Consider the following 21,632-nt stretch of genomic DNA (forward strand, 5'->3'; position numbering starts at 1 on the left):
ATCTCATACAAATTTTCAAGGACTGAACTGCTGCTTAGAGATTGAACTGAAAGAGCTAGGCATAATCTATCCCTACAAGTTTACTAGAGTGAATGATTTGCCAAAAGCTGTCAAAGGCCATATACTTGATTTGGAACAATGAACTCAATTCATGATAAGTTCTATGTAGAATCCAATATTAGTGAATATAGGGTATTAACGGAAACAGACAAGCATCAAACGCCTATGAGAAGTCCAGTAAATAAGTGTTCGTGAAATAGATTGCAATACCAAAGATATCCTTGCCATCAAGCAATACCACGCTCGATATCGCCTTCCCTGTTTTTAGATCCACCAAACCACCGACCTTGGGAGCGACTCCTTTGCGGATGTCTGGCGGGTCGAGCTTCAGCAGGAGTTTCAACGGTGCCGTACTCCTGTCCTCCACGGTTTGGGTGTTCACCCGTTGCGCCGTTAGCGTATTTGTCCCATTCTTCGGGCAGACTCATGTCTGGTTGGCCCCTTTGGTTCTTGAGAGTTTTTTTCCCCTTCTGGCGCAGATGCTTTTCCAGAATCACGGCGTTGCGCGTGTTGCACTTGTACACCGCATCTGCAAGGTCTCCTACAAATGGAACAAGGCCGATTACGAAGTCGATAATAACGTTGGATACCATCTTAGCATGAAGGGAGCTTGGCAAGCCTCCGTCGATATTACCGCAAGACTTCACAACCATCAGGGCGAACAGGGTATCGACTATATCTCCAATACTGTAACACATTAGTGGGAGTCGCATTAGTGGGGGAAGAGGCATTGAGTTCCTGGAGTTGGACTTACACAGGAATTAGTGCGATTACACTGCTCCAACCGAATTGAATTCCGCACAAATTGAAAAGGCAATAATCCAACCTGTATGCTCTCCGTTTGACCTGCGTGAGGACTTTGGCGTCATTGTCCGACAATCCTGGCGGGGCGGCCTTTCGTCGCTTCTGGGTCTTCTTGCCAAATGCGCGATTCAAACGTGAAGCCGGGACATCTTCAAAGTACGGATCCTGGGAGTACCATTCGCGTTAGCCAACGTATATAGTCCGCAAGGGATAGATAGAGGAGGCTTACCTCTTGGCCAAAGTGGTTCCTTGCCGATTCCGCCAATACTCTTTTACCAAGTACACCCCAGAGCGACATGATTGCTTTATCGAGGGATAATCAAAAATAGATAAACACGATGGCTCCTTTTTCGGAAATTGTTGTACAGATAAGGTTTGTTATCCAAGCAATTCGGGTTGGGTATTCAAGTAGTCGAAGGGTCCTATATATATCATCGGCTGGATTAGCACTTGTACTAGGCCTAAATAAGGGGGAAATCGTTTCAATAGGCGCCTGGCTCACCATAGAAATTGCCACAGTGAAAATTTGAAGCCTGTTGGCGCTGGCGTGGAGAGCTTTATATGGGCCAATTGCGAGAATAGAAACGAGTCAAAAAGGTGTAGGGGAAGACAGGTTATTAGTTGTATCCCATGGTTGATCCTCACGGGCTCGACGTCATCCCGCGTTTCGTCACCGCTCACTAGCCACATTCCCCAACACAGCCACTATGTGCACTCTTATCGTATCCATATATGGCTGGTGATAGCTTCGTGGCATGCGATTGGGCAACTGCGCCACACGGACAACCTGTTTGCCGCACCAGCTCAGCAGCTCCTCCTTCGGGCTCTTCCCCATCATCTGATATTCTGGTTGTTGGACACCAACTTAACCTGCTTTTGTTTTGCTTGCTCGATCGGACTCATTCACTGCACTTTCTATTGATATCAGTCGCAGATATTTTTCTGAGGCTGTACACTTCAGGGGTGGCGCTTTCCAAGCACCCTTCCTTGAAGCTGCACCATCGCTGCGTGTCGTCTCTCCGCACCATCTCCTCCAATTCGTCGACCGCGTTGAAATGCTAAAAGACGTTTCAGAGACTGACAGAAACAAAAATGCAGTTAGAAGACTGTGAGTGATGCCCGTATTATCCTTGGCCCCGCCCTAAGCCGGCTTCTTGGCGGCCCAAGGACGTTGGAGGTGGGAGGTGATGTTAACTGAGTGTCTGGTCAATAATAGGGCTAGATGACCTGTGTGTCCGTTTCATTATAAACCTGCCTCATGAGGAGCTCGAGTCTGTCGAACGGATATGTTTTCAGGTGGAGGAAGCGCAATGGTTTTACGAAGACTTCATCCGGCCGCTAGATCCAGCCCTCCCCTCCCTGTCTCTCAAAGCCTTCGCTCTCCGAATCTTCCAACATTGTCCGCTTATGTCACAATGGTCCCACTACCATCATATCACGGCCTTTTCGGAGTTCTTGGCCTACAAGACTCGTGTTCCTGTCCGAGGAGCGATCATGCTGAACGAAGAAATGGATGAGGTCGTTTTGGTCAAGGGTTGGAAGAAAGGCGCCAACTGGAGTTTCCCCAGAGGTAAAATTAACAAGGATGAGAAGGATCTAGATTGTGCTATTCGAGAAGTCTACGAGGAGACTGGGTTCGATGTGGGGGAGGCTGGGCTGGTCAAAGACGAGAAGGATGTCAAGTTCATCGAGATCACCATGCGAGAACAGCACATGAGGCTGTATGTATTCCGTGGAGTGCCTCGCGACGCTTACTTTGAGCCTCGGACCAGGAAAGAAATTAGCAAGATCGAGTGGTATAAGCTGTCGGAACTGCCCACGCTGAAGAAGAGCAAGCAACATGATCAGGGATTTGCGGTTGCTAATGCAAATAAATTCTACATGGTTGCGCCTTTCATGCACCCGCTCAAGAAATGGATTGCGCACCAGAAGAAGATTGACGCAAAGAATCAAGTCGGACACAGAGCAGCAGAGCTGATGGACGAAGCTGCCCAGATCGCCAGCACCATCACTCCCGTACAGGCGCCCGTCGAAATGGCTGCGCCAAGTGATTTGCCCAAAGTTGCACCTTCTGGAGATGCGTCCGCTCATCTCAAGCGTCTCTTGAATATAAACAATGTGCCCTCTCAATTCTCTGTTCAGCCATCACAGGAACCTGCAGCTGATCCCAAGTCCAATGCTTTGCTGGAACTTTTGAGGGGTGGCTCTTCTGAAGAGCCTGCTATGCACACCCCAATGAACGAGCAAACTGTTCCTCTGGAAGCACTATCTCAGCGTTTCCCGCTTCCGGACGTCTTTCCTGACCTTCCCCGACAGACACAATATGCTGAGCAATCTACATCTTTACCGCAGACTCTGCCGCCGCTGTTATCCGGGATGGTACCGCCTCGTCTACAGCATGCTGTGAATGTGCCATCCGCCAATCAACCCATGTCCCAGCGTCCGCTGGACCGTCAGTTCCCACCTACGACTCATATGGGCCCTTCAACTGGATTCCAGGACTTTCCGCCTTTCTCTGCGCCACAACCCCTTGTACCGTCGTATAGAGAGGAACCTATGCACAATATTCCTCCCCAAAGACCAGCAGCTGCTCCGTACCAGAAAACCGGTGATCCTCAATTCTCGCAGCAAGGTCAGCCTCCTCAGATTAAGGGCGCATCTGTACCACCGGCAAGCAAGTTGCCGCCACCAAAGCTCACCAGCCATTCCTTGGCGTTGCTGAACGTATTCAAAAACGAAACTCCCAAGACTCCCCAAGCCTCAAGCGCAACCATGGCTCCAGGAGCCGGACAGGACTCAGTTCAGGCACGCAAGCCGTCGCAACACCAAGACCAATTGCTGAGTTTGTTGAGGGGCTCTCCAGCTCCTGTTACTTCCGCGCCGGTGCCGGTAGAACTGGCCGCTGATTCGACACCACCAGCTAGAAAAAAAATCCTTCAGCGACCTAACCAGCGTTCCCCTAATGCTGGCAAGGGTTTCAACAGTGAAGGCCAGACCTCAGCCACTGTATCAGGGCCTTTGAATATGCCACACTTTGAGGGAATTGCGAAACCAGCGGCCCGGAGAATGCAGAACGGAACAAACCGGAAGGCTCACAAGGACCGGCAGCCGCAAACACATCCTCTTTCTCCCCCGATCACTATATTAGCCAGGCCGCAAAGCGCAAAGGGAGACCAGTCCTCAACGCCGCCCCCGGGATCGTGGACACTTTCCCAGTCTCGTACTAGCAAGACAAAACAAGCCGAACCACAGAAGCCATTCCAACCGCAAATTTTGCGTCGTTCCGAAAAAACCGGAAGCGAAACTGATATACCCCTGCGGCCTAAAACTGCTCATGAACCTGACCAACGCGAGCAAGGGATGGAGCCTCCAGTCCATGTCGACCGTCGCCCGAGCCAGACGGCTGCGCAGCGGGATGCGCTTTTGTCTCTTTTTGGAAAGAAGTCGGATGCTTCGGGCAGTCCGTCACCGGGCCCGGTTCATATCCAAACTTCGGCCGCAAAGCCATCTAGCTCTTCTGCCATTAGCCCGCTCTCGCCCAGCATTGCTCCCAGTGTTGGGGCACCTGTCTCTGGGCGTGGGACGCCCGCGGAGAATGGTCTGGAGACGCCAGCTTCTCATCGTGTTTCTTCGCCGGATAACAAAGCATTTTTGCTTGGGTTTCTGGAAGGAGTTGCAAAGGGAAACAAATGATTTCAGACATGTTATATACAGGCTTCCGATCACTGCTCGCATACATTGAACATAGCTACCGAGCAATTCCAAATTAGTTTAGTCCTTTCCCTTCAAACTTGTACCCCTGTATATAATTATCCAAACAACTACTCCGTACTGCTGGGCTTGTCTTCGTGTAGATCGCCTTGCTCCGAGGTTGTTTATGTCATTAAGCTTTATTCTGCCAATATACACCGCCCGCCCATCGATGTCATTTTGGATTTGTAAACCAGGCCCTACGATTCAACAACATCCAACCTTCCACTATTGACGACAATCGTGGCCATGATGCGTCCTGGCATTTCTACACACTCAATATGCGCTCGCTGCTTAAGCCGTGGTCGATTTTTTTCGACAACCCCCCAACCGCACGAACAGCTTCCGCCGTCGCCGCCGCGGGCAGGCTATACTCGACTCACGAACCGGGGACTGATCTCCCTTAGCGGGGTGGATAGCACAACATTCCTCCAGGGTCTTATTACCCAAAACATGCTGGTTACGAATGACCCGAACCGCTCGCCTCGTCACACGGGATCCTACACTGCGTTTCTCAATTCCCAAGGGCGAATCCTGAACGACGCTTTCATTTACCCGTTGCCGAAAACCGATAGCGAGGCTGCTTCCACCGACGAACCGGCGTGGTTGATTGAGGTGGATAAGAATGAGGTGCCGATACTTTTGAAGCATCTCAAAAAACATAAATTACGGGCGAAGTTGAAGTTGCGGGGTTTGGAGGACGGCGAACGTACGATTTGGTCGGCTTGGAAGGACCATGCGGAGCCTCGGTGGGCGGCATATAATCTTGAGGCTGATGCGTCCTCGCCGTTTTCTCCGTCATCGCCTATTGCGGGCTGTATCGATACAAGAGCTCCAGGCTTTGGTTCCCGGATTGTGACGCCGGGTGCGGAAGATCTACGGACTCATCTCCCTGATGAGTCTCAGGTTACGGGGGCCGAAGTGAGTCTCGACAGCTACATCGTGCGCCGGATGCTGCACGGGGTAGCCGAAGGACAAAACGAGATCCTCCGGGAGTCTGCTCTCCCCATGGAAAGCAATATGGATATGTCGCGCGGAATCGACTTCCGCAAGGGCTGTTATGTCGGTCAGGAGCTTACCATTCGTACTCACCACACAGGTGTTGTGCGAAAGCGCATAGTGCCCGTCCAACTGTATACGGATGATCAGAGTACCGTGGCGTCTATCGATGTCCCCGTGTATGATCCGTCGACATCGATCCCTCAGCCACCGCGTGAATCGAACCTATCCAAGGCGGGTGCGCGCAGAGGTCGCAGTGCAGGAAAGTTCCTGAACGGTATTGGAAACATTGGTCTTGCGCTGTGTCGGTTGGAGATGATGACCGATATCACTCTCACTGGCGAGGGCACGCAATACAGCCCGGAACAGGAATTCAAGATCTCGTGGACCGGTGAGGAAGAAGGTGCTTCTGGCGCGGGTGAAGTCAAGGTCAAGGCCCTCGTACCGTCATGGACGAGGGAATTCATTTACTCTGGATTGAAGAATCAAAATGCCCGTAGAAATGAAGATGATGGTTCCAGGGCAAAGCGCCTGGTGGAGCAGTTGGAGGAAGAAGAGGAGGAATATGACCGTCGAAACGATTAGAAGTGTATCCCATTGCTGTACATATAACAACTTTGTATAATAGCATTCGTCCATCTCTTTCCATCGTAACTATAGGGGTATCACCAAACTAACATCCACAAACTATGCCATGTTCCAGCTAAGCTATGCTTTACCAGCGGCAGCTTCCGCAGCATCCTCGGCTTCGTCTTCCTTCCGAAGCTGCTCTTCGAGAGCTTTTCGCTCCTTTTCACGCTGCGCATTCTTTAACCGCATAAATGTCAACTCCTCCATGCTCGGTGTATTCGATGCCTTGGCCTCCTCAAGAGAAGCCGGCTTTGATACATTCGCAGCAGCGGCAGCAGAACCAAATGAGGCGAAAGAAGGCTTTCCTGGCTTTTTGGTAGCACCATCTGACATGGCTGCTTTTGCCCCGGGGAAATTGAAGGAAGGTTTTGTTGATGTGGGCTTTTTCTCTTGTGCTGATGGCGGAGAAGCAGGGCGTGTTTCTGCTGCCATTCCCAAATCCGGCTGCGCGCCTGATGCCCAGGTGACTGAGTCCATGATAGCCCACTCACTGTCTGCCTGTTCCGCGCTCTGACGTCTTCTTTTCTCGCTGTCCAAGACGGCTGCGTGGGCGCTGACGATGGAGGCGAAAACGACGACTCCTGTAGCCACGGTCTTCTTCTCGCGCTTGTCTCCGATTCGTTGTCGCTTGTCTTTGAGCATTGCGACGCTCTCGATCGTGCCAAACGGGGAGAACAATGAAGACAGATGGTCCTTGTCCAATTCCAACCCGCGACCCTCGCGGAACCATCGTACTTTAACTGCACGTTCGAGTTCAGGGACGTTAGTGCCCCCTTCCTGCGAGCGGTCAACCCGCTGGCTGCTCCTATCCGCAGCCCGTCGCGCTTCTTCTTCCTCTTGTTGTACAAGTTTTTCTTCCTCCTCAAGCTCCTTCTTCAGACGATCTTCAGCCTCGCGCCGTCGCCTCCGCCCATCCTCAGCTATCCGCTCAATCTCTGCCTGTAACTTCTCTTCCGCATCCCCACCATCCATATCCCATGACCTCTTCACCCCCCTCTGCGCACCAGCCCCCATAGCAGCAGCCCCAGCCCTCTCCCTCGCTTCCAAATCTTCCCTCATCTTCCTCTTCGCCGCCCCCATCATCTCCCGCTCCTTCTGTTTCCGCTCCCTCGCCTCCCGCGCATTATCATACAACTGTCGTACCGACGGATCGGAAAGGACATCGTATCCAATTTGGAGGATGTGGAACTTGTCAATGTCTGCGGGGGTCGGGTTCGCGATTTTATCGGGGTGGTATTTCAGCGCGGCGCGTCGGTAGGCGCGGCGGATTTCGGGCTCCGCGGCCGCGGGGGAGACGCCGAGGAGGGCGTAGAAGTCTTGATTTGAGGCGGCGTGCGCCTTGAGGTCGTCGTTCGAGGCCATTTTGGTGGGGATTAGGTTGTGTTGTTTAAAGTGAGTATGAGATGCGGTTTATCGGCGGCAACGAGATCGAAGCGCAATACTCTTCCGCGCGCTGCAAACCGAGGGAGAAAGAGGGAAAGATTATAACGGCAGAAACTGATGGATCATTCAGCAATTCTAAGTCAAGATGTTCGTCTTTGGAGCACTGCAGTCAAAGCTCGAAGTGCCTGGGTTGGTGGTTGGCGGAAAGAAAGTTGGAGCTTCGCGTGGCGGAACATGGACAGCGGAGTGGAATATTTGCCCTATACAACCATGGAACTAGCATCAGAGAGATCAACATATAAGAAACGCTGGTTGATGAGAACAATGTATATCGAGAGCTGCTAGAAATCCTTGTCAGCAAAAAGTTTGGAGACCTTAGCACTCGATCGCTCCAATGACGCCATTGTTATTGAAAACAAAAAGACGATTGATTTATGTATAGATTAAATGATCCCAATCTGTCTTCATCCATATATGCAAGAGTCTTATATCGACCCATTATATGGCTAAGAGAATCAAGCTGTGATGACTGCCACGGCGCGGATATATAAATTGGTATTGAGCGGTCACCACCTACAACCTCCCTCGACATTTCTTGACAACTCCCTCTCATTCACTCGCATCAATCCATCATCTATTTTTTGCCCTCCATCGATCTGGTTAAGATCTTGTCTCCATGGCTGACCTCACACACCAGAGCAATGGCTCTCTTCCATCCCCAGCCCAGCTGGCTCTCGCCATGGCCATCGTCAAGCACAAGCCAGCAGACCTATCCATCAGAGGTGACATTCTTTTCACATTCATTCTACTAATACTAACAAGACTAGACTACATTCTACAGATTCGCTCGTATATCATGACTGCCAAAGACCCAGATTTCAACCCCGTCAGCTCCCAACCAGGCAAATTCTTCGACAGCGTCTCCTTCTGGCAACAAGCGTACGAACAATCCGAAGCCGAACAGAGCAAACTGCTCGACCGCATTTTCGAACTAGAACAGCGCAATACGGCTCTCCTAGCTAAGACACAGAAAGGAGACGTCGGAAAGGAAGAGCAGCTGCCCGAGTCTTCTAAGAGGAAGGCGAACCCTAAGAACGCTGATGCTACGGCTACGGCACGGAAACGAGCCAAGACACAAATGCCTTCGCAGGGTGGTATTGGTTCGCTAGGTGTACAGGGAGCACTGAGTAGTGTTTTTGATCGGATGAAGTATGTGGAAGAGTGTGAGTACTTATGGTCTCCGTTTTGGGCCGCCATGCTGAGTGCTCTAGTCACAGCACCATTCATGAGACACTTCTATACGCTCCAGACGACGTTACAGAAACGACCCAATCGCTCGAATGTTGTCCAAGCTGCCATCAATCTGTCAAAAGCAGCAGCGGATGCTCTCGTCAATTCAGTCCAGGAAAAGAATATTTCCGCCGGCCGGTCAAAGACGACAACCCTACAGCATAAGGACCCTGAAGTTATTTCAATGGTGAGCGGCGTTGAGAGCGCGCTCCCGATGCTGTACCAAGCACTAGGAAAGGTTTCGACTTTGGAGGAGAAAACTTTTGACGCAGGCCTGGTCACGTATCATATTGTTTGCTTGTACGAAACCGCAATGAAGATGCTAGGACAGCACTGCAAAGACAGATCGGCGCAGCTATTGGCTACCACGACAAATGGGAAATTAGCCAAGAAGCAGAACGCAAGATCGAAGCGGGCACAACGAAAGACAGACGACGAGGTAGCTGGTCAGATTACTCGCCTGCTAGGGACGATGATACTATTGCTGGATCTAACCCGTGCAGAGCACCAAAATATTCTCGAGGGAGCTCTATTCATTCTGCTGAACCGTGTTGGAAGATTCTTATGCCTGTTTGTCTTTAAGGAATTGCAATTACGGCCTGATCTCCGAGTTGATCCTGCGCAGCTCCCGCTTCCCCAAGGCCTGAAGGACGTCAGTTTGAACGAACAGTCGATTTGTGCAGCAAAGATGGAATCCAAGCATCTCATCTGGGTACTGGAGAGGGCACTTGCTCACTTGGAGACCAGTACATCCTCTCCATCGTCCCGGGAGTTTACATCCAAGATCAAAGGACGTCTTCAGAGTACACTGCTTCAAGCTATGTATGGCACAGATGATGAGTGTTTTCAGGAGGCGCTGCGTCGTTCTGTTGCCCCCGATATACTGGAATTTGACAGGTTGCGCTCTTGTGCTCAGGTTCCGGAACAGACTGTTGCTGACTGGTTTACTCAAGAGGTCTGGAGGCTTGTAGGATGGGAACTTGTGGTGAAAAAGGAACAGGAAACCTAGTCGTTTGTCCCATATTCTATTCATGTCTCCCCGTTGTATTTATGCGCATTGAATCTGTCCACGATCTGATTATTCGCCTATACATCAACCACTATATACTAATGTGCAATTGAGCTATGAGAAGCATAGGCTAATTAGTTATATTCAAAATACGAGCTGCGTTTCCTCCCAAGACAGCGGCAACATCTTTTTCGTCCGTATCAAACGCGTCCTGAATTGCTTCATAGTTCGTCGCCACACTCGGCCACACCTCCTTCTCCTTGCAATCAAGTGGTGGGAAGAACGGGTGATCGGTACCTGTCAAGTCAGTTGTTGCTCACTTCATCTATCCCGAAGAAAAAACATACCGAACAACAAACGATCCTCCCCACCCGCCGCGACAGCCGCTTTTAACCCAGCCGTGCCATACACCACAGCATCAAGATAAATATTCGTATTAAGAATGTCCCACACACTCCTATGCGGTCCGGGCAAATCGCCACCATTCGCGACGAATCTCCGTTCATGGCGAATACAGCTCTCGATCCGACCAGCGAGGAAAGGAAGCGTTCCTCCCGAATGAGCAAGTAGGATCTTCAATCGAGGAAAGCGATCGAATACACCCGCCAGCAGCATCCGGGTAACGGCGATGGTGGTTTCGAGTGGAAACCCTAACGCCAGGGGGAGGACGTGGCCGTACCGGTTAATGGTGTCCGGGCCTCCGAAGGCTTCATCCGGGAGGCCGTAGTGGGGGTGCAAAAACAACATAGTATCTGTGTTCTGCAATGCGTCCCAAATGGGTTCTAACTTTTCATCGTCGAGGCCGTTTCCCAGTCCTGATGTTCCCATGATTACTCCCCGCAGATGCGGCAGCATCTTTAATCTTTCAACCTCCCCGACAACAATGTCCGCGCTGGGAGCACTCAATGGAAGCGCTCCGAAAGCGAAGAGTCTTTCGTTACTTTCCTTATTGACGTTCGCACATGTCGCATCGAGATCATCATTAATCCGCTCAGCCCAAGTCCGAGCCTGATCGGGTTCGACGAAATCTAACCATGGGTTCGCAAGAGATATAACGCTAACATTAATCCCATGCCGGCGCATAAATTCCAACTTCACATTGACATCAGAGTACGAGGAATCAACCGGCCGACCGCGCTTGTCGAGGGGTATCGACGGGTCATCGTCAGAGGAAAGAATAATAAGGCGCGGGGGAGCGTCGGGCGTCGAGGGATCGTGCATGTAGGGGACGGTTTTCCGGGCCCGGAGCATGTCCAGGTAGGACTGAGGATAGACATGGGTATGGATATCGACTATGAATGGCATGGTGAGTCTTGTTGTGATTGATGAATACAGAATCAAGTGTTGGTGATAACAGGTCGAGGAAAAGAGGGGTTGAGCTGCAGGGATGCTAGGTATCTTTGCATATCTATATTTGTCCCCAGCGTCTATCAATGGCGTCTATCTCTGCCAAATCAGCTTGTGTTACATATAACTCAGCATGTTTTCTCTGAAATCGGTTTTCGAGTTGCGCTGCAATGTGTTGAGAAGTATCGAACAACGCCGATATGGCTACCATATCAAACCAGCCAGCATCTACAGTTGTGGATATGGATGACATACAGATTCCTGTGAGTGTTATCTATAACCTGACTCTGGGAGTTGCTGACAGGTCAAGATTATCGATTTCGCGCCTTTTCTGTCCGGCACGCCAGCAGAAAAGCATTCCGTGGCCCTCTCTGTGACCGACGCATTCAGAAACTCAGGCTTCCTATACCTAAAGGACCATGGAATCCCACCGTCGGTGGTATCCGAGATATTCGCCTCCTCAGCACGCTTTTTCGCTCGGCCGCAAAATCAGAAAGACAGTCTGCGCTGGACCGGTCCCGAGTCCAACCGCGGGTATATCGCAACAGGACAAGAGAAACTAGCTCCATTAGAGGATACCGCTGGGATTGGGGACCTGCGAGCTGTCAGTCCAGATCTCAAAGAGTCAATAGAAATAGGACGAGAAGGGGCACCCGGAATGCCGAACCAATGGCCCGCCCACATCGACGAAGAAGGACAGTCCTTCAAACAAACCATGCTCTCATTCTTCGAAACCTGCAAGACCCTACACATGCAAATTATGCAAGCGATCGCCCTAGGCATGAACCTCCCAGAGCACTTCTTCGATGAATTCATCGACGCAGGCGATAACATCCTCCGCCTGCTGCACTACCCACCCGTCCCAAAAGACATCTTTCAACGACAACCGGGACAGGTCCGCGCTGGAGAGCATAGCGACTACGGCTCCATAACGCTGCTTTTCCAAGATGCTCGGGGCGGGCTGCAAGTGCGCAGTCCGAAGGGGACTTTTATCGATGTGACTCCTATTCCAGATACTATTGTTGTTAATGCGGGTGACTTGCTCGCGAGGTGGGCTAATGATGCTATTACGAGTACGCGGCATCGGGTTGTTGAACCGCCTGCACCTGTGTCGGCTGCGGATGAGGGAGAGTATCCTGCGCGGTATAGTGTTGCTTATTTCTGCAATCCGAATATGGATCAAGTTATTGAGGCGCTGCCAGGGACGTATGATGAGCAAGGAGGAAGAAAGTATGCGGGGATCAAGACGTCGGATTACATGGTTCAACGACTGGGTGCGACTATATGAGTGTTTGCTTTGAGGGTGATATTATCTCGAGAGCTAATGGGTTGTCCATTGAAGTCATATATACCCAGATAGACATTTACACTTTGTAACTCAGCGACAAATGGCTTCCTCAATAATTACGGTATCACATTCAATGATCCCCCATAAGACACCATGATACTACCGTTGAGATTTCCCCCAGAAACACTCGCCATATAGAGGAGAAGCCCCACAATATCTCCCGTAAGATGTAATGCGTTCATAGCCACCGTATAAGCTCGAAATGTACTCAGTTGCGTAGACGCCCGGTGCAATACCGTTAACACGGATATCATGGGGCGCAAACGTTGTCGAAAGCAACTTGACCATCTGCGTCAGAGCGGGCTTGGTTAATGTATATGGGACACTTGGATACACCACATGAAACCATCCAGCAATCGACGAATTGACGATGACTTGAGCCCTTGGGGGTGAGATTGTGCCGGGAGTCGACGGTGGCTGTCGCTTGTTCGCAGCGTCAAGCAACGGCAAGAACGCCATGACTGTGTAGTAAGATCCCATAACGTTAGTCTGGAGAACGAGCAAAAAGTCCTCCTCGGGGATAGACCAGAGTTTCTCTCGGATCTCTTCGAGGTTGTCGGGTGTCGGGGCCGGGGGATTGAAATAAGGGCTTTGGGTTTGGCTCGACGACGCCGCTGTTGGCTATCAACAGATCGACATATTCGGTCTGTGAGGAGATTGTCTCGTAGGCTGCTTGGAAGGACTCCTTTGATGTAATGTCTCCCTGGACGGGGATTATTGTGCCGTCCGGTCCTCCTTTGGCTGTCTCTTGCAATGCCCCGAGTCGTCGACCAATGATGAAGATTTTGGAGGCGCAATTTGCGGCGAGGGCCTGAGCCATTGCTCGCCCTAGGCCTGAGTAGCTCTGTTAGCATCGTGCAACGAAGATGGAACGTTCTCAAACTACTTACCACTTCCAGCGCCGGTTATGACGGCAACCTGGCCATTGACCGAGAATAATCTGGATGGATCAAACTGCGACATGGCTCTTTAACCAAAAGTGTACGGGAAAATGCAACGAGATAGAGAATGTTTTGTTCCACTGGGTTTGTAGCGGGCGTTATACTTGTTAGTTCGCATTTCACAGCCACGCCACGCTCAGTTGCATTCATTTCTTCCGCTGACTGCATTAGGTCCCTGCGGGCGTCGTCACAAACACTCGCTGCTGATAGTTGCGTATAAGATGACTGGTGCAATCGAATATGGATCAGAATCCTTCGATGCTGACATGCATTGTATATGTATTGCCGTTTTTGGAAAGGCAGATACGCTAACTTGGAATAGAAAAACGTGATCGTCTCATCACATCCTCGACATCGTCTTCAGCCAGCCATATCCATACGGATTGTCGCGGGAGGAATATGGAGAACTGAAGAGGAGAAGCAGTTACTTTAAGGACTCGATGATGAATACTATCATCACGGCTACAACTCAATCCGTTGTCGAAAACCGTGGACTTCTCCAACGTCATGGATATGGCGCTGAATAACCGGAACTTGACTTCCTGGATACGCTTCTGTCTATCATTCGAGATGAAACAACACCGGACAGATAGTAATCAGGATGGGAGTTAAAGGCCAAATACGAGAAACCAATCCTCTATATGGCCTGGCAAATCGTTGTCCTTCGCCTTCCGAAAACAAGCCCACTATCCATGATTTGATGCTCTGTCATTGTGTGGTACCAGTCCGGTTTGCCCGGTTGACAGCATTATTATCTCTCTGCATTCCCTATTGTCGTCTCAGGGGCGTTTCCAGATGACCTCCTGACCCTTGGTGCTCCTGATCAATGGCCGCTCGCATTGGCGGAGCTGCGAATCTGACTTCGCTTTTGATCGGGAGCATCCGGCTTTGTCTACAGAATACGGACGTCATTATACCCTTCAGACTTTCACTAATTAATCAAGAGCACGCCTGGGACGGGGTTGATTGTGTAGTACTTGCATCACGCTCAGACTTTGGCCATAACAAGGGCCTATATATACTCCGAGTGTCACTTTTGCGATTCTTTGACCCCTTCCTGAAAGGTTTCCCCACTACAGTGACGGTTTGCAATAGCAGACATGGCGCCGAAACACCACTTGGTATTAAGCCTGCTGGGCTGGCTGCCGTTAGCTCTCGCACTTCCCAACATCGCTGCTCGAGAGACAGCACCGCCAGTTGTCAGCTTCGCAACTTCGATGGATCATACTTCATTTTCAGGAACGCCTTCAGTCACCGGGGCCTTGAATGCTAGCTCAACAATTGCGATGACTATTCCTAGCTTGAGCGTGGAACCGTCCGCTACTACGTATCCCAGTGACGGTAAACTTCAGAATCCTGCACCAGCCCCGTATGTGCCAGCAGGAGGTGTGGGAACGAACGGAACCACACCCGTCTACAACGCCAAAAGTGATTTCGACTTCCAATCTCTGGTATGTGCCTTTACTTCCTATATCGACAGCCTCGATAATCATTTATATTGATTGTACAACAGGCCCTTGTCCTCTACGCCGAGTATATTGAGCTCGATCTGTTCTACGATGGCCTTGCCCGTTTCTCTGAGAAGGAATTCACGGACGCAGGCCTTACTGCAGAGGATCGATATCTGATCCAGTTTATGGCTGAGCAGGAAATTGGACATGCTACGCTGATCACCAACATTTTGGGCGCCAAAGCCCCCAAGCAATGTCATTACAATTACCCGTACAAGACGGTCCGGGAATTCTTGGATTTCTGCCAGAAACTCACGCGCTTCAGCGAGGCCGGTGTATATGGATTTCTGGCACACCTGGACTCTCGGGAAGCTGCAACACTTCTTACCCAGACAATCACCACAGAAGCCCGACAGCAAATGATTTTCCGACAATTTGAAGGTCTCTTCCCAATGCCGGTTTGGTTTGAGGTTGGTGTGTCACAATCCTGGGCATGGACTCTTCTGGCGCCCTATATCTCTTCCTGTCCTGAGGGCCAAACTCGGTTGGCTTGGCAGAACTTCCCAGCTTTGCATATTGTGAACCAGCCCAATCCTGACCGAATCAATGGGTCAGCTGCATATAACGAAACCTTGACTCCCGGCATGAATACCCTGAACAGTACAGGTATTCATGATTCTTGCCTCAAATCCAACGTTGTCGGTGAGGCTTGCAATGCATCAATCACCCACAACCGGACCATTCCTCTTTCCTTCCCTGGTCGTGAGGTTCTTTTGAGTTGGGAGACACCCGGAAAGTCGGTGGGTCCTAACAACAGTTATGTTACGACAACCACGGCCGGTAACCCCAAGTATGTCATGTGGGTGTCTCAGCTTAATGTGACCTACACGGACTTGAAAATGGGCGATAATTCTACCTCAGGGTCGACCATCCAGCCCGACATGTCGACTTTCGCGGGTGACCCGGCCATCAACGGTACCATGTTTATTGCCATAACGGACTCGGATCCTTTCGTAACTTCTTACAATTTCAGCATGGCGAATGCTCATGTGGTAGCAGGACCGGCTCTGTACCAAGCTGGTTAGACGCTACGAAATAGCTTTTATTGTTATTTTGGGGATGAGAATTTTGGCTTGGGTTTCTTCTTCCGGTTGCTATGGGATAATACACCCTATATCAAGTTCGCAATTCAGGAAATGATAGTATAATAATAATGTTCTATGAAATTCCATGTTTATGGTTCGTAGTCCTATACAATGGAAGTAAACTCCGCTTATGTCCGGCGGTCAATCCGAAACATGACACTGCACCTCCTGCACCAACGTCATCCGGAATCCTCCCTAGCATCAAACTGTCCAAATATCAACCTCAACATGGACCCTCCCAGAAATAGAAAACAACGACGCGCCGCTGCAGCCGCTGATTCTTTCGATCCCTCCTCTGTCCCGCTCGCCCACCCGCCGCGAGATACCGCGTCGAATGGCCAGAAAAACGAGAGAACACTGGTGGATATAATCGCGGAACGAAAAGAAAGCCTCCTGTCCACTGAAGGGATCGCAAACTCAACAGATGCGAAGGCTGGCCCGAGGACGCGATTCGTGACTGTCGACCCGTCAACGGGGGAGATATCGGGGTTCGATCCAAATGTCCAAGGAGACAAAGGAACTGGCCAAGAGAAGGACGAAAGCGAAAGCCAGGGTGTCGAGGAACCACTGCCTGTATTCCTCGATACAGTCCTGCTCTCGTTCCCTCTGACGACTCTCCATTTGACACTGGCATACCTCGCGGCCCATCAATATGCGGTCGAGATCCCGGTTTCCAATCTCCTCCGGGAATCAGCATTCATCACGTTTCCCATCCTAACACTCCTCATCCACCTGGCCCATGGCCACATCATCTCATTCGGTCACCTTACGACGATGAACGACGAACCCTCGCTCTTCCCTCTCACACCGGAGAAACGATCAATATCCTTCCTCCGGCGATTGATATTCCCGCCATCGCTCAAGACGCTTGCTTTCCTGCCGCTGGCTGTTTTCCTAGGTGTCAAGTTGATGACTATCACGAATAATGCGCCGTATTATGCTGTGATGAAACGTGCACCGGCTATCGGGACGTTATGGGTATGGTGTATTCTGGAGGTTCCGCTGGGAGCATCGTTACTGGGAGCTTTGGGGCCGCTGGGATGGGGCGTTTGGTATAAGGGATATGGCATTTTTTAGCGTGGAGCGCATTCTGATATAAATCTTTCTCTTGGGGATATTGTACTCGACAAGATAGTTACATCTACGGAGTGTCAGCGAGAAAGCAAGTTTGCTACTTCGGTACGGGCTTACAGCGTATTCGATGCATCACTTCATCGTTCACTCATCTCGAATATGAATTTCTTAAACGCATTCGAAATTGTCAAACCAGCCAAAGGCATGGCTCAACAGGCAATTCAGGCAGTCGATTTCAACAGAGCCTACTACATGCCTAGCATCACTTCGGCTAGTGTTACGACGACAACTGCCTGAATATGGGCTTTTAACTTTGGCCTAAATGCTCATGCGATAACGACCCTCATTCCTCTTTTGTCTTAGACGCCTCACAGCCTGAAAGACGGCCCATGAGCAAGTTTTTCACAAGATCAGCCTCAGGGTATTACCAATCCGAGCAGCCTGCATCCTCCGACTCGGACCGGACTTTGCGCAAAAATACATTCTGAGGCTGAGACTACTGAGCCCGTCCCATGCAATGCAACCCCGATTGAGATCCATGTGCATCTGCACCCGAGTCCAGATGCCCCCACCCAATCACATAGATAGGCCGGTAACCACTCCCAGCGAATGCACCGGCGATCGATGCACTTCTGTTCACAAACGGACGCACAGGATACTGCATCCAGCCGCGTGTAGCAGCGGCGCGCCATGTTTTCCAAATTCTTAGCCGTATAGCCGACCACACACGGCGCTGCGCCGTGGCTGCTCTGCCATGCAACTTTAACTTCCCTGGGACGCACAGCTGGCACCACACGAACGCCGTCCGTGCGCATGATCGACCCGCCCTGATCTGTCTCCAGGGTGGCATTGACCAGAGCCACGTCCATCGAAGGCTGAAGGCTGGGCGGCCAAAACTCGGCGACATACTCGATTAAGAGGGTGGGGCGAAGGCGGTGTTTACAGTAGGTGTTCACCGTCTTGTTCTCGTGCCCCGTGCGCCCCCGCATGGCGGATCTATGCTAGATCGCTAGTTCGGATGGAGATAGAGAATTTCTGTTCAGCCGGACTGGCGGTGATCATATTGATGATCGTCAATCTTGACCGCACTGCGCGGCGGGTAAGGCCTTATGTATGTTTCTGTTAGTGCAAAGCGTGGGATCTATTCCGGGGGATCAGAATGGACACTAACAATGCATAGGTTCTTGATCCTTCTGTACGAGGCATGCGTGATGTACGAGGTACTCTGTGTCGCATGGTAGTATGTACAAGTAGATGTTGAATTCAGCAACACGACCGAAAAATAACAGCCTGCCGCTTCTCGCGAGCAAACAAAAGCAAAAAACAGACTATTGAAAGTAAATCCCGCCAAAAGCTGTCACTGAGCCACTCGCCACGGTTCCTCCACTGTCTCCCCGAATCTGAATCCCGAAATGCTAGATATTGTTTCCAGCAGGGTGGAGAGTACAATGCAACACCGCCACAGGTGGGGGTGCAGGGTTTGTGTGGCTGAGAAACACTGAACTATTGCGGACTTGCAGAACATTAGTGATTAGCGTCCTATAGATCGATGGGCCGTGTTTAGTGTTTTACTTGGGTTTGCGTGATGCCTATCATGTACTTTTTTTCTTTTTTGGGGGGGGGGGGGGGGGATGATACATCAGTGGTGTCATATACGTACACCGTCTGATAAGTGGACTGTGGAATAGGGTTTGACAAGATAGTAAACTTCGACCAGCACGCCAGCATGACTTGGCAAAGACTATTTGCATGCCAGCGCATTCGGTATCTTTCCTGTTGTTTTTTAGAATAGTCATCACGCTTTCGGGCCGTCTTTGGGAAAATTCGGAAATTTGGATGACAGTGACAGTGAGGGTAGAAACTTAGAATAGCGTAGAATGGTTGACAGTCTAAGATGTCTGACAGGCTTGAGTGTCACTCGCGTCCGTTATCTAGTTCTTGCGTTGAGTTTGGGTGGTATCGTTATGGCTTGGACCAAAGTATGTGGAAATATATATCTAGCGGGTCGACTTTATCGAAATGCTAGGATTGGGGAGATAAGAGTGGCTACTGAGTCACTGGGTGGACAATGGGTAGTAAGACACTGATAAAAGTTCACTGTAGAAAGTTCCTTTGTATGAATAATATAGCCAAGGCTACTATAGAAGAGACATGAAGACAAGGATTCTATGTTTATTACTGTATGGGTTGAAATAGCGTCAGGACAGCGGAGTATTCTCAATGTAATCGCATTCATATAAACAATCATATCAATCATATCAGTATGTACTAGCACACTATCACTATTCACGAACCAAAAAACCCTATTAAACTCCTTTCGCCAATACCGTGCCAACCCAATCCATATCCAACCAAAACCAAGAACCAAAAGTCAAAGTCCAAAGAAAGCAATTTCGTAAGTGGTCGTAACTAAACGGCAACGCCCCCCGCAGCAGCAGGGACGACCCCCATCGGCTGAAGAGCAATCAGCTCCGCCTTCTTCGCGTCAATATACAAGGACACCAACCTCCGGTACTCGTTCATCTTGGCCAGCTTGAAGCGCTGGATCTTTCCGCTCGCCGTGCGAGGGATGTCCTCGACGAAGACGACGCCGCCGTCTAAAGCCTTGTAGCTAGCAAGCTGCTTGCGCGAGAACTTGTACACTTCTTCCTCGTTCGGGTGATGGATGTTGGGGTCCTTGGAGCGGACGACGAAGGCGCGGGGGACTTCGCTGCCGTCTTTGTTGGTGACGCCAATCACAGCGGCGTCTTCGATGGCGGGGTGTTTCAGGAGGACAGCTTCGAGTTCGGCGGGGGCCACTTGCCATCTGTATTATCATATCAGCACTAATCCAATGACTGCATATCTGCGAGGGGAGATGTGAAAAGACATACCCTCGGACCTTGATCAACTCCTTAGTACGTCCTCTGATGTAGAACCGTCCGTTCTTGATAAACGCGATATCACCAGTTCGGAACCACCCATTTGCATCCTTAGCGTCGTTGCGGCCCTTGTAGCACGTAAGCACACCGGGGCCTCGCACAAATAACTCGCCCTCCTGCTGCTCCCCAGTCACAGGAGTACCGTCAGCACCGAGCAGACGCACGTCGTACCCTGGCAGTTGAGGTCCGATGCTTCCGTGATCCTCGCGGTCGCCGTAGCGGCACTGGAAGACAACACCCGCCTCGGTCATACCCCAGAGCTGACCGGCAGTAGCGTAGGGGTGCAGCTGCGACTGGAAGAGTTGCATAGATGCAGCATCGATCGGAGCGCCCGCGACACCCACGTAACGAAGCGAAGATAGCAGATGAGACAGCGGCAAGGCACTCTGGTTGAACACGTGAACCATGGCGGGGACCATGTATGTCTCAGTGATCTGGTACTGATGCACGGCAGCCACGAATTGAGTCAGTTCAAAGCGCGGCAGGACAAACAACGGCTGACCGTATCGGACGGTGAAAACATGCGCCCACAGGGATCCGAAGAGGTGGAAAAACGGCAATGACAGCAGCCGTGTGACACTGTAGGGCACATCGTATGCAATAGCAAGGTGCTGCGAGACGATCGCGTGATGAGACAAAATCGCGGCCTTGGGCAGGCCTCCTGTGCCGCTGGTCGAGTACAGTGCAGCCGGGGTGGATTTTGCGATCGCTTCGTCGTTGAAGGTCACCCAGTCGTTTTCGCCGTAGCCCAGCAGATGCGCGAAATTCCGGTGGTATCCTTGCTCGGGCAGCAGCGACTCGATCGCGCCGGGGTAAGCCAGCGACCCCGATTGGAGCAGCTGCGTGACATACTGGGGTGCGGACGTGTCGAGTAAGCAGACCTGGCTAGGGAGCATGCCCCGACCGCCAGAAACTCGGAGAACAGTATCGAGCGCATCGGGAGAAGTAATGATCAGCTTCGGGTCGGAAAGCTCCAGAAGATGCTCCAATTCGGCGGGCTGGCTCCGCGGGTTCGAGCCCATATACACGCCGCCAGCTCCGATAATACTGTAAAACAGGGCGGGGTACAAGATCTACAGCGAAGCCGATCAATTTTGTTAGCTTGCAAATAGATAGAAGAATGGATCCGGATTTTCTTAGGTAAAAACGGAAAAAAACAAGGAAGTGGACAGGGTGTCTGCTTACGCTGTTACCCAAATGCACCAGGACACAGTCACCACGCTGCACATGGTGAGCTTGCAGGCCTGCAATCAGCGTCCGGACCAACAGCCGGAACTGACCAGCAGAGAGAGCACGCGAGGGGTCCTCGGCATCGATGAAGAGTGGTTGATGGTCATCATAGGCGATGGGGCCGCGGAACGCGAACGTCAATAAGTCGGTGTATAGAGAATTGCCCGATTGGGACAAGGCCAAGGACGACTCCCAAGGACCCATGATGGAAGCGATGGAAAAAGCTGCCGGAAGTCGGTCAAGATGAATA

At 51.0% G+C, this 21,632-nt stretch overlaps 13 protein-coding genes across 13 annotated transcripts; 6 read left to right on the plus strand and 7 right to left on the minus strand.

Moving 5' to 3' along the window:
* Positions 1-287: 287 nt before the first annotated feature.
* ACHE_41268A (DUF4112 domain-containing protein) lies at positions 288-1,162 on the minus strand (the record flags this gene model as incomplete). The annotated part of the gene is made up of 3 exons (XM_043279559.1): positions 288-747; positions 815-1,029; positions 1,094-1,162. The coding sequence occupies 3 exons, from the start codon at positions 1,160-1,162 to the stop codon at positions 288-290; spliced, it is 744 nt and encodes a 247-aa protein (XP_043137226.1).
* Positions 1,163-1,956: 794 nt separating this feature from the next.
* DCP2 (decapping enzyme complex catalytic subunit DCP2) lies at positions 1,957-4,557 on the plus strand (the record flags this gene model as incomplete). The annotated part of the gene is made up of 2 exons (XM_043279560.1): positions 1,957-1,972; positions 2,081-4,557. The coding sequence occupies 2 exons, from the start codon at positions 1,957-1,959 to the stop codon at positions 4,555-4,557; spliced, it is 2,493 nt and encodes an 830-aa protein (XP_043137227.1).
* Positions 4,558-4,863: 306 nt separating this feature from the next.
* Positions 4,864-6,198, plus strand: CAF17 (YgfZ/GcvT domain-containing protein; the record flags this gene model as incomplete). Its single annotated transcript, XM_043279561.1, has 1 exon — positions 4,864-6,198. One exon carries the CDS (start codon positions 4,864-4,866, stop codon positions 6,196-6,198), a length of 1,335 nt encoding a protein of 444 aa, XP_043137228.1.
* A 123-nt stretch (positions 6,199-6,321) lies between these two features.
* On the minus strand, positions 6,322-7,605 carry ACHE_41271A (putative cell cycle control protein (Cwf23); the record flags this gene model as incomplete). Its single annotated transcript, XM_043279562.1, has 1 exon — positions 6,322-7,605. The coding sequence occupies one exon, from the start codon at positions 7,603-7,605 to the stop codon at positions 6,322-6,324; it is 1,284 nt and encodes a 427-aa protein (XP_043137229.1).
* A 697-nt stretch (positions 7,606-8,302) lies between these two features.
* ACHE_41272S (uncharacterized protein) lies at positions 8,303-9,925 on the plus strand (the record flags this gene model as incomplete). Its single annotated transcript, XM_043279563.1, has 3 exons — positions 8,303-8,408; positions 8,454-8,849; positions 8,898-9,925. The coding sequence occupies 3 exons, from the start codon at positions 8,303-8,305 to the stop codon at positions 9,923-9,925; spliced, it is 1,530 nt and encodes a 509-aa protein (XP_043137230.1).
* A 130-nt stretch (positions 9,926-10,055) lies between these two features.
* Positions 10,056-11,230, minus strand: ACHE_41273A (amidohydrolase family protein; the record flags this gene model as incomplete). The annotated part of the gene is made up of 2 exons (XM_043279565.1): positions 10,056-10,222; positions 10,273-11,230. The coding sequence occupies 2 exons, from the start codon at positions 11,228-11,230 to the stop codon at positions 10,056-10,058; spliced, it is 1,125 nt and encodes a 374-aa protein (XP_043137231.1).
* Positions 11,231-11,472: 242 nt separating this feature from the next.
* Positions 11,473-12,560, plus strand: ACHE_41274S (isopenicillin N synthase family dioxygenase; the record flags this gene model as incomplete). Its single annotated transcript, XM_043279566.1, has 2 exons — positions 11,473-11,535; positions 11,583-12,560. The coding sequence occupies 2 exons, from the start codon at positions 11,473-11,475 to the stop codon at positions 12,558-12,560; spliced, it is 1,041 nt and encodes a 346-aa protein (XP_043137232.1).
* A 159-nt stretch (positions 12,561-12,719) lies between these two features.
* Positions 12,720-13,079, minus strand: ACHE_41275A (uncharacterized protein; the record flags this gene model as incomplete). The annotated part of the gene is made up of 1 exon (XM_043279567.1): positions 12,720-13,079. One exon carries the CDS (start codon positions 13,077-13,079, stop codon positions 12,720-12,722), a length of 360 nt encoding a protein of 119 aa, XP_043137233.1.
* Positions 13,080-13,104: 25 nt separating this feature from the next.
* Positions 13,105-13,583, minus strand: ACHE_41276A (SDR family NAD(P)-dependent oxidoreductase; the record flags this gene model as incomplete). Its single annotated transcript, XM_043279568.1, has 2 exons — positions 13,105-13,454; positions 13,511-13,583. The coding sequence occupies 2 exons, from the start codon at positions 13,581-13,583 to the stop codon at positions 13,105-13,107; spliced, it is 423 nt and encodes a 140-aa protein (XP_043137234.1).
* Positions 13,584-14,661: 1,078 nt separating this feature from the next.
* Positions 14,662-16,097, plus strand: ACHE_41277S (ferritin-like domain-containing protein; the record flags this gene model as incomplete). The annotated part of the gene is made up of 2 exons (XM_043279569.1): positions 14,662-15,012; positions 15,075-16,097. 2 exons carry the CDS (start codon positions 14,662-14,664, stop codon positions 16,095-16,097), a joined length of 1,374 nt encoding a protein of 457 aa, XP_043137235.1.
* Positions 16,098-16,385: 288 nt separating this feature from the next.
* On the plus strand, positions 16,386-17,234 carry ACHE_41278S (uncharacterized protein; the record flags this gene model as incomplete). The annotated part of the gene is made up of 1 exon (XM_043279570.1): positions 16,386-17,234. The coding sequence occupies one exon, from the start codon at positions 16,386-16,388 to the stop codon at positions 17,232-17,234; it is 849 nt and encodes a 282-aa protein (XP_043137236.1).
* A 493-nt stretch (positions 17,235-17,727) lies between these two features.
* ACHE_41279A (uncharacterized protein) lies at positions 17,728-18,220 on the minus strand (the record flags this gene model as incomplete). The annotated part of the gene is made up of 2 exons (XM_043279571.1): positions 17,728-17,964; positions 18,014-18,220. 2 exons carry the CDS (start codon positions 18,218-18,220, stop codon positions 17,728-17,730), a joined length of 444 nt encoding a protein of 147 aa, XP_043137237.1.
* A 1,420-nt stretch (positions 18,221-19,640) lies between these two features.
* On the minus strand, positions 19,641-21,174 carry afeA (adenylate-forming enzyme AfeA; the record flags this gene model as incomplete). Its single annotated transcript, XM_043279572.1, has 2 exons — positions 19,641-20,037; positions 20,105-21,174. The coding sequence occupies 2 exons, from the start codon at positions 21,172-21,174 to the stop codon at positions 19,641-19,643; spliced, it is 1,467 nt and encodes a 488-aa protein (XP_043137238.1).
* Positions 21,175-21,632: the final 458 nt, after the last annotated feature.

This window comes from Aspergillus chevalieri, chromosome 4 (assembly GCF_016861735.1).
Source record: "Aspergillus chevalieri M1 DNA, chromosome 4, nearly complete sequence".
NCBI classification, from domain to species: Eukaryota; Fungi; Ascomycota; class Eurotiomycetes; order Eurotiales; family Aspergillaceae; genus Aspergillus; species Aspergillus chevalieri.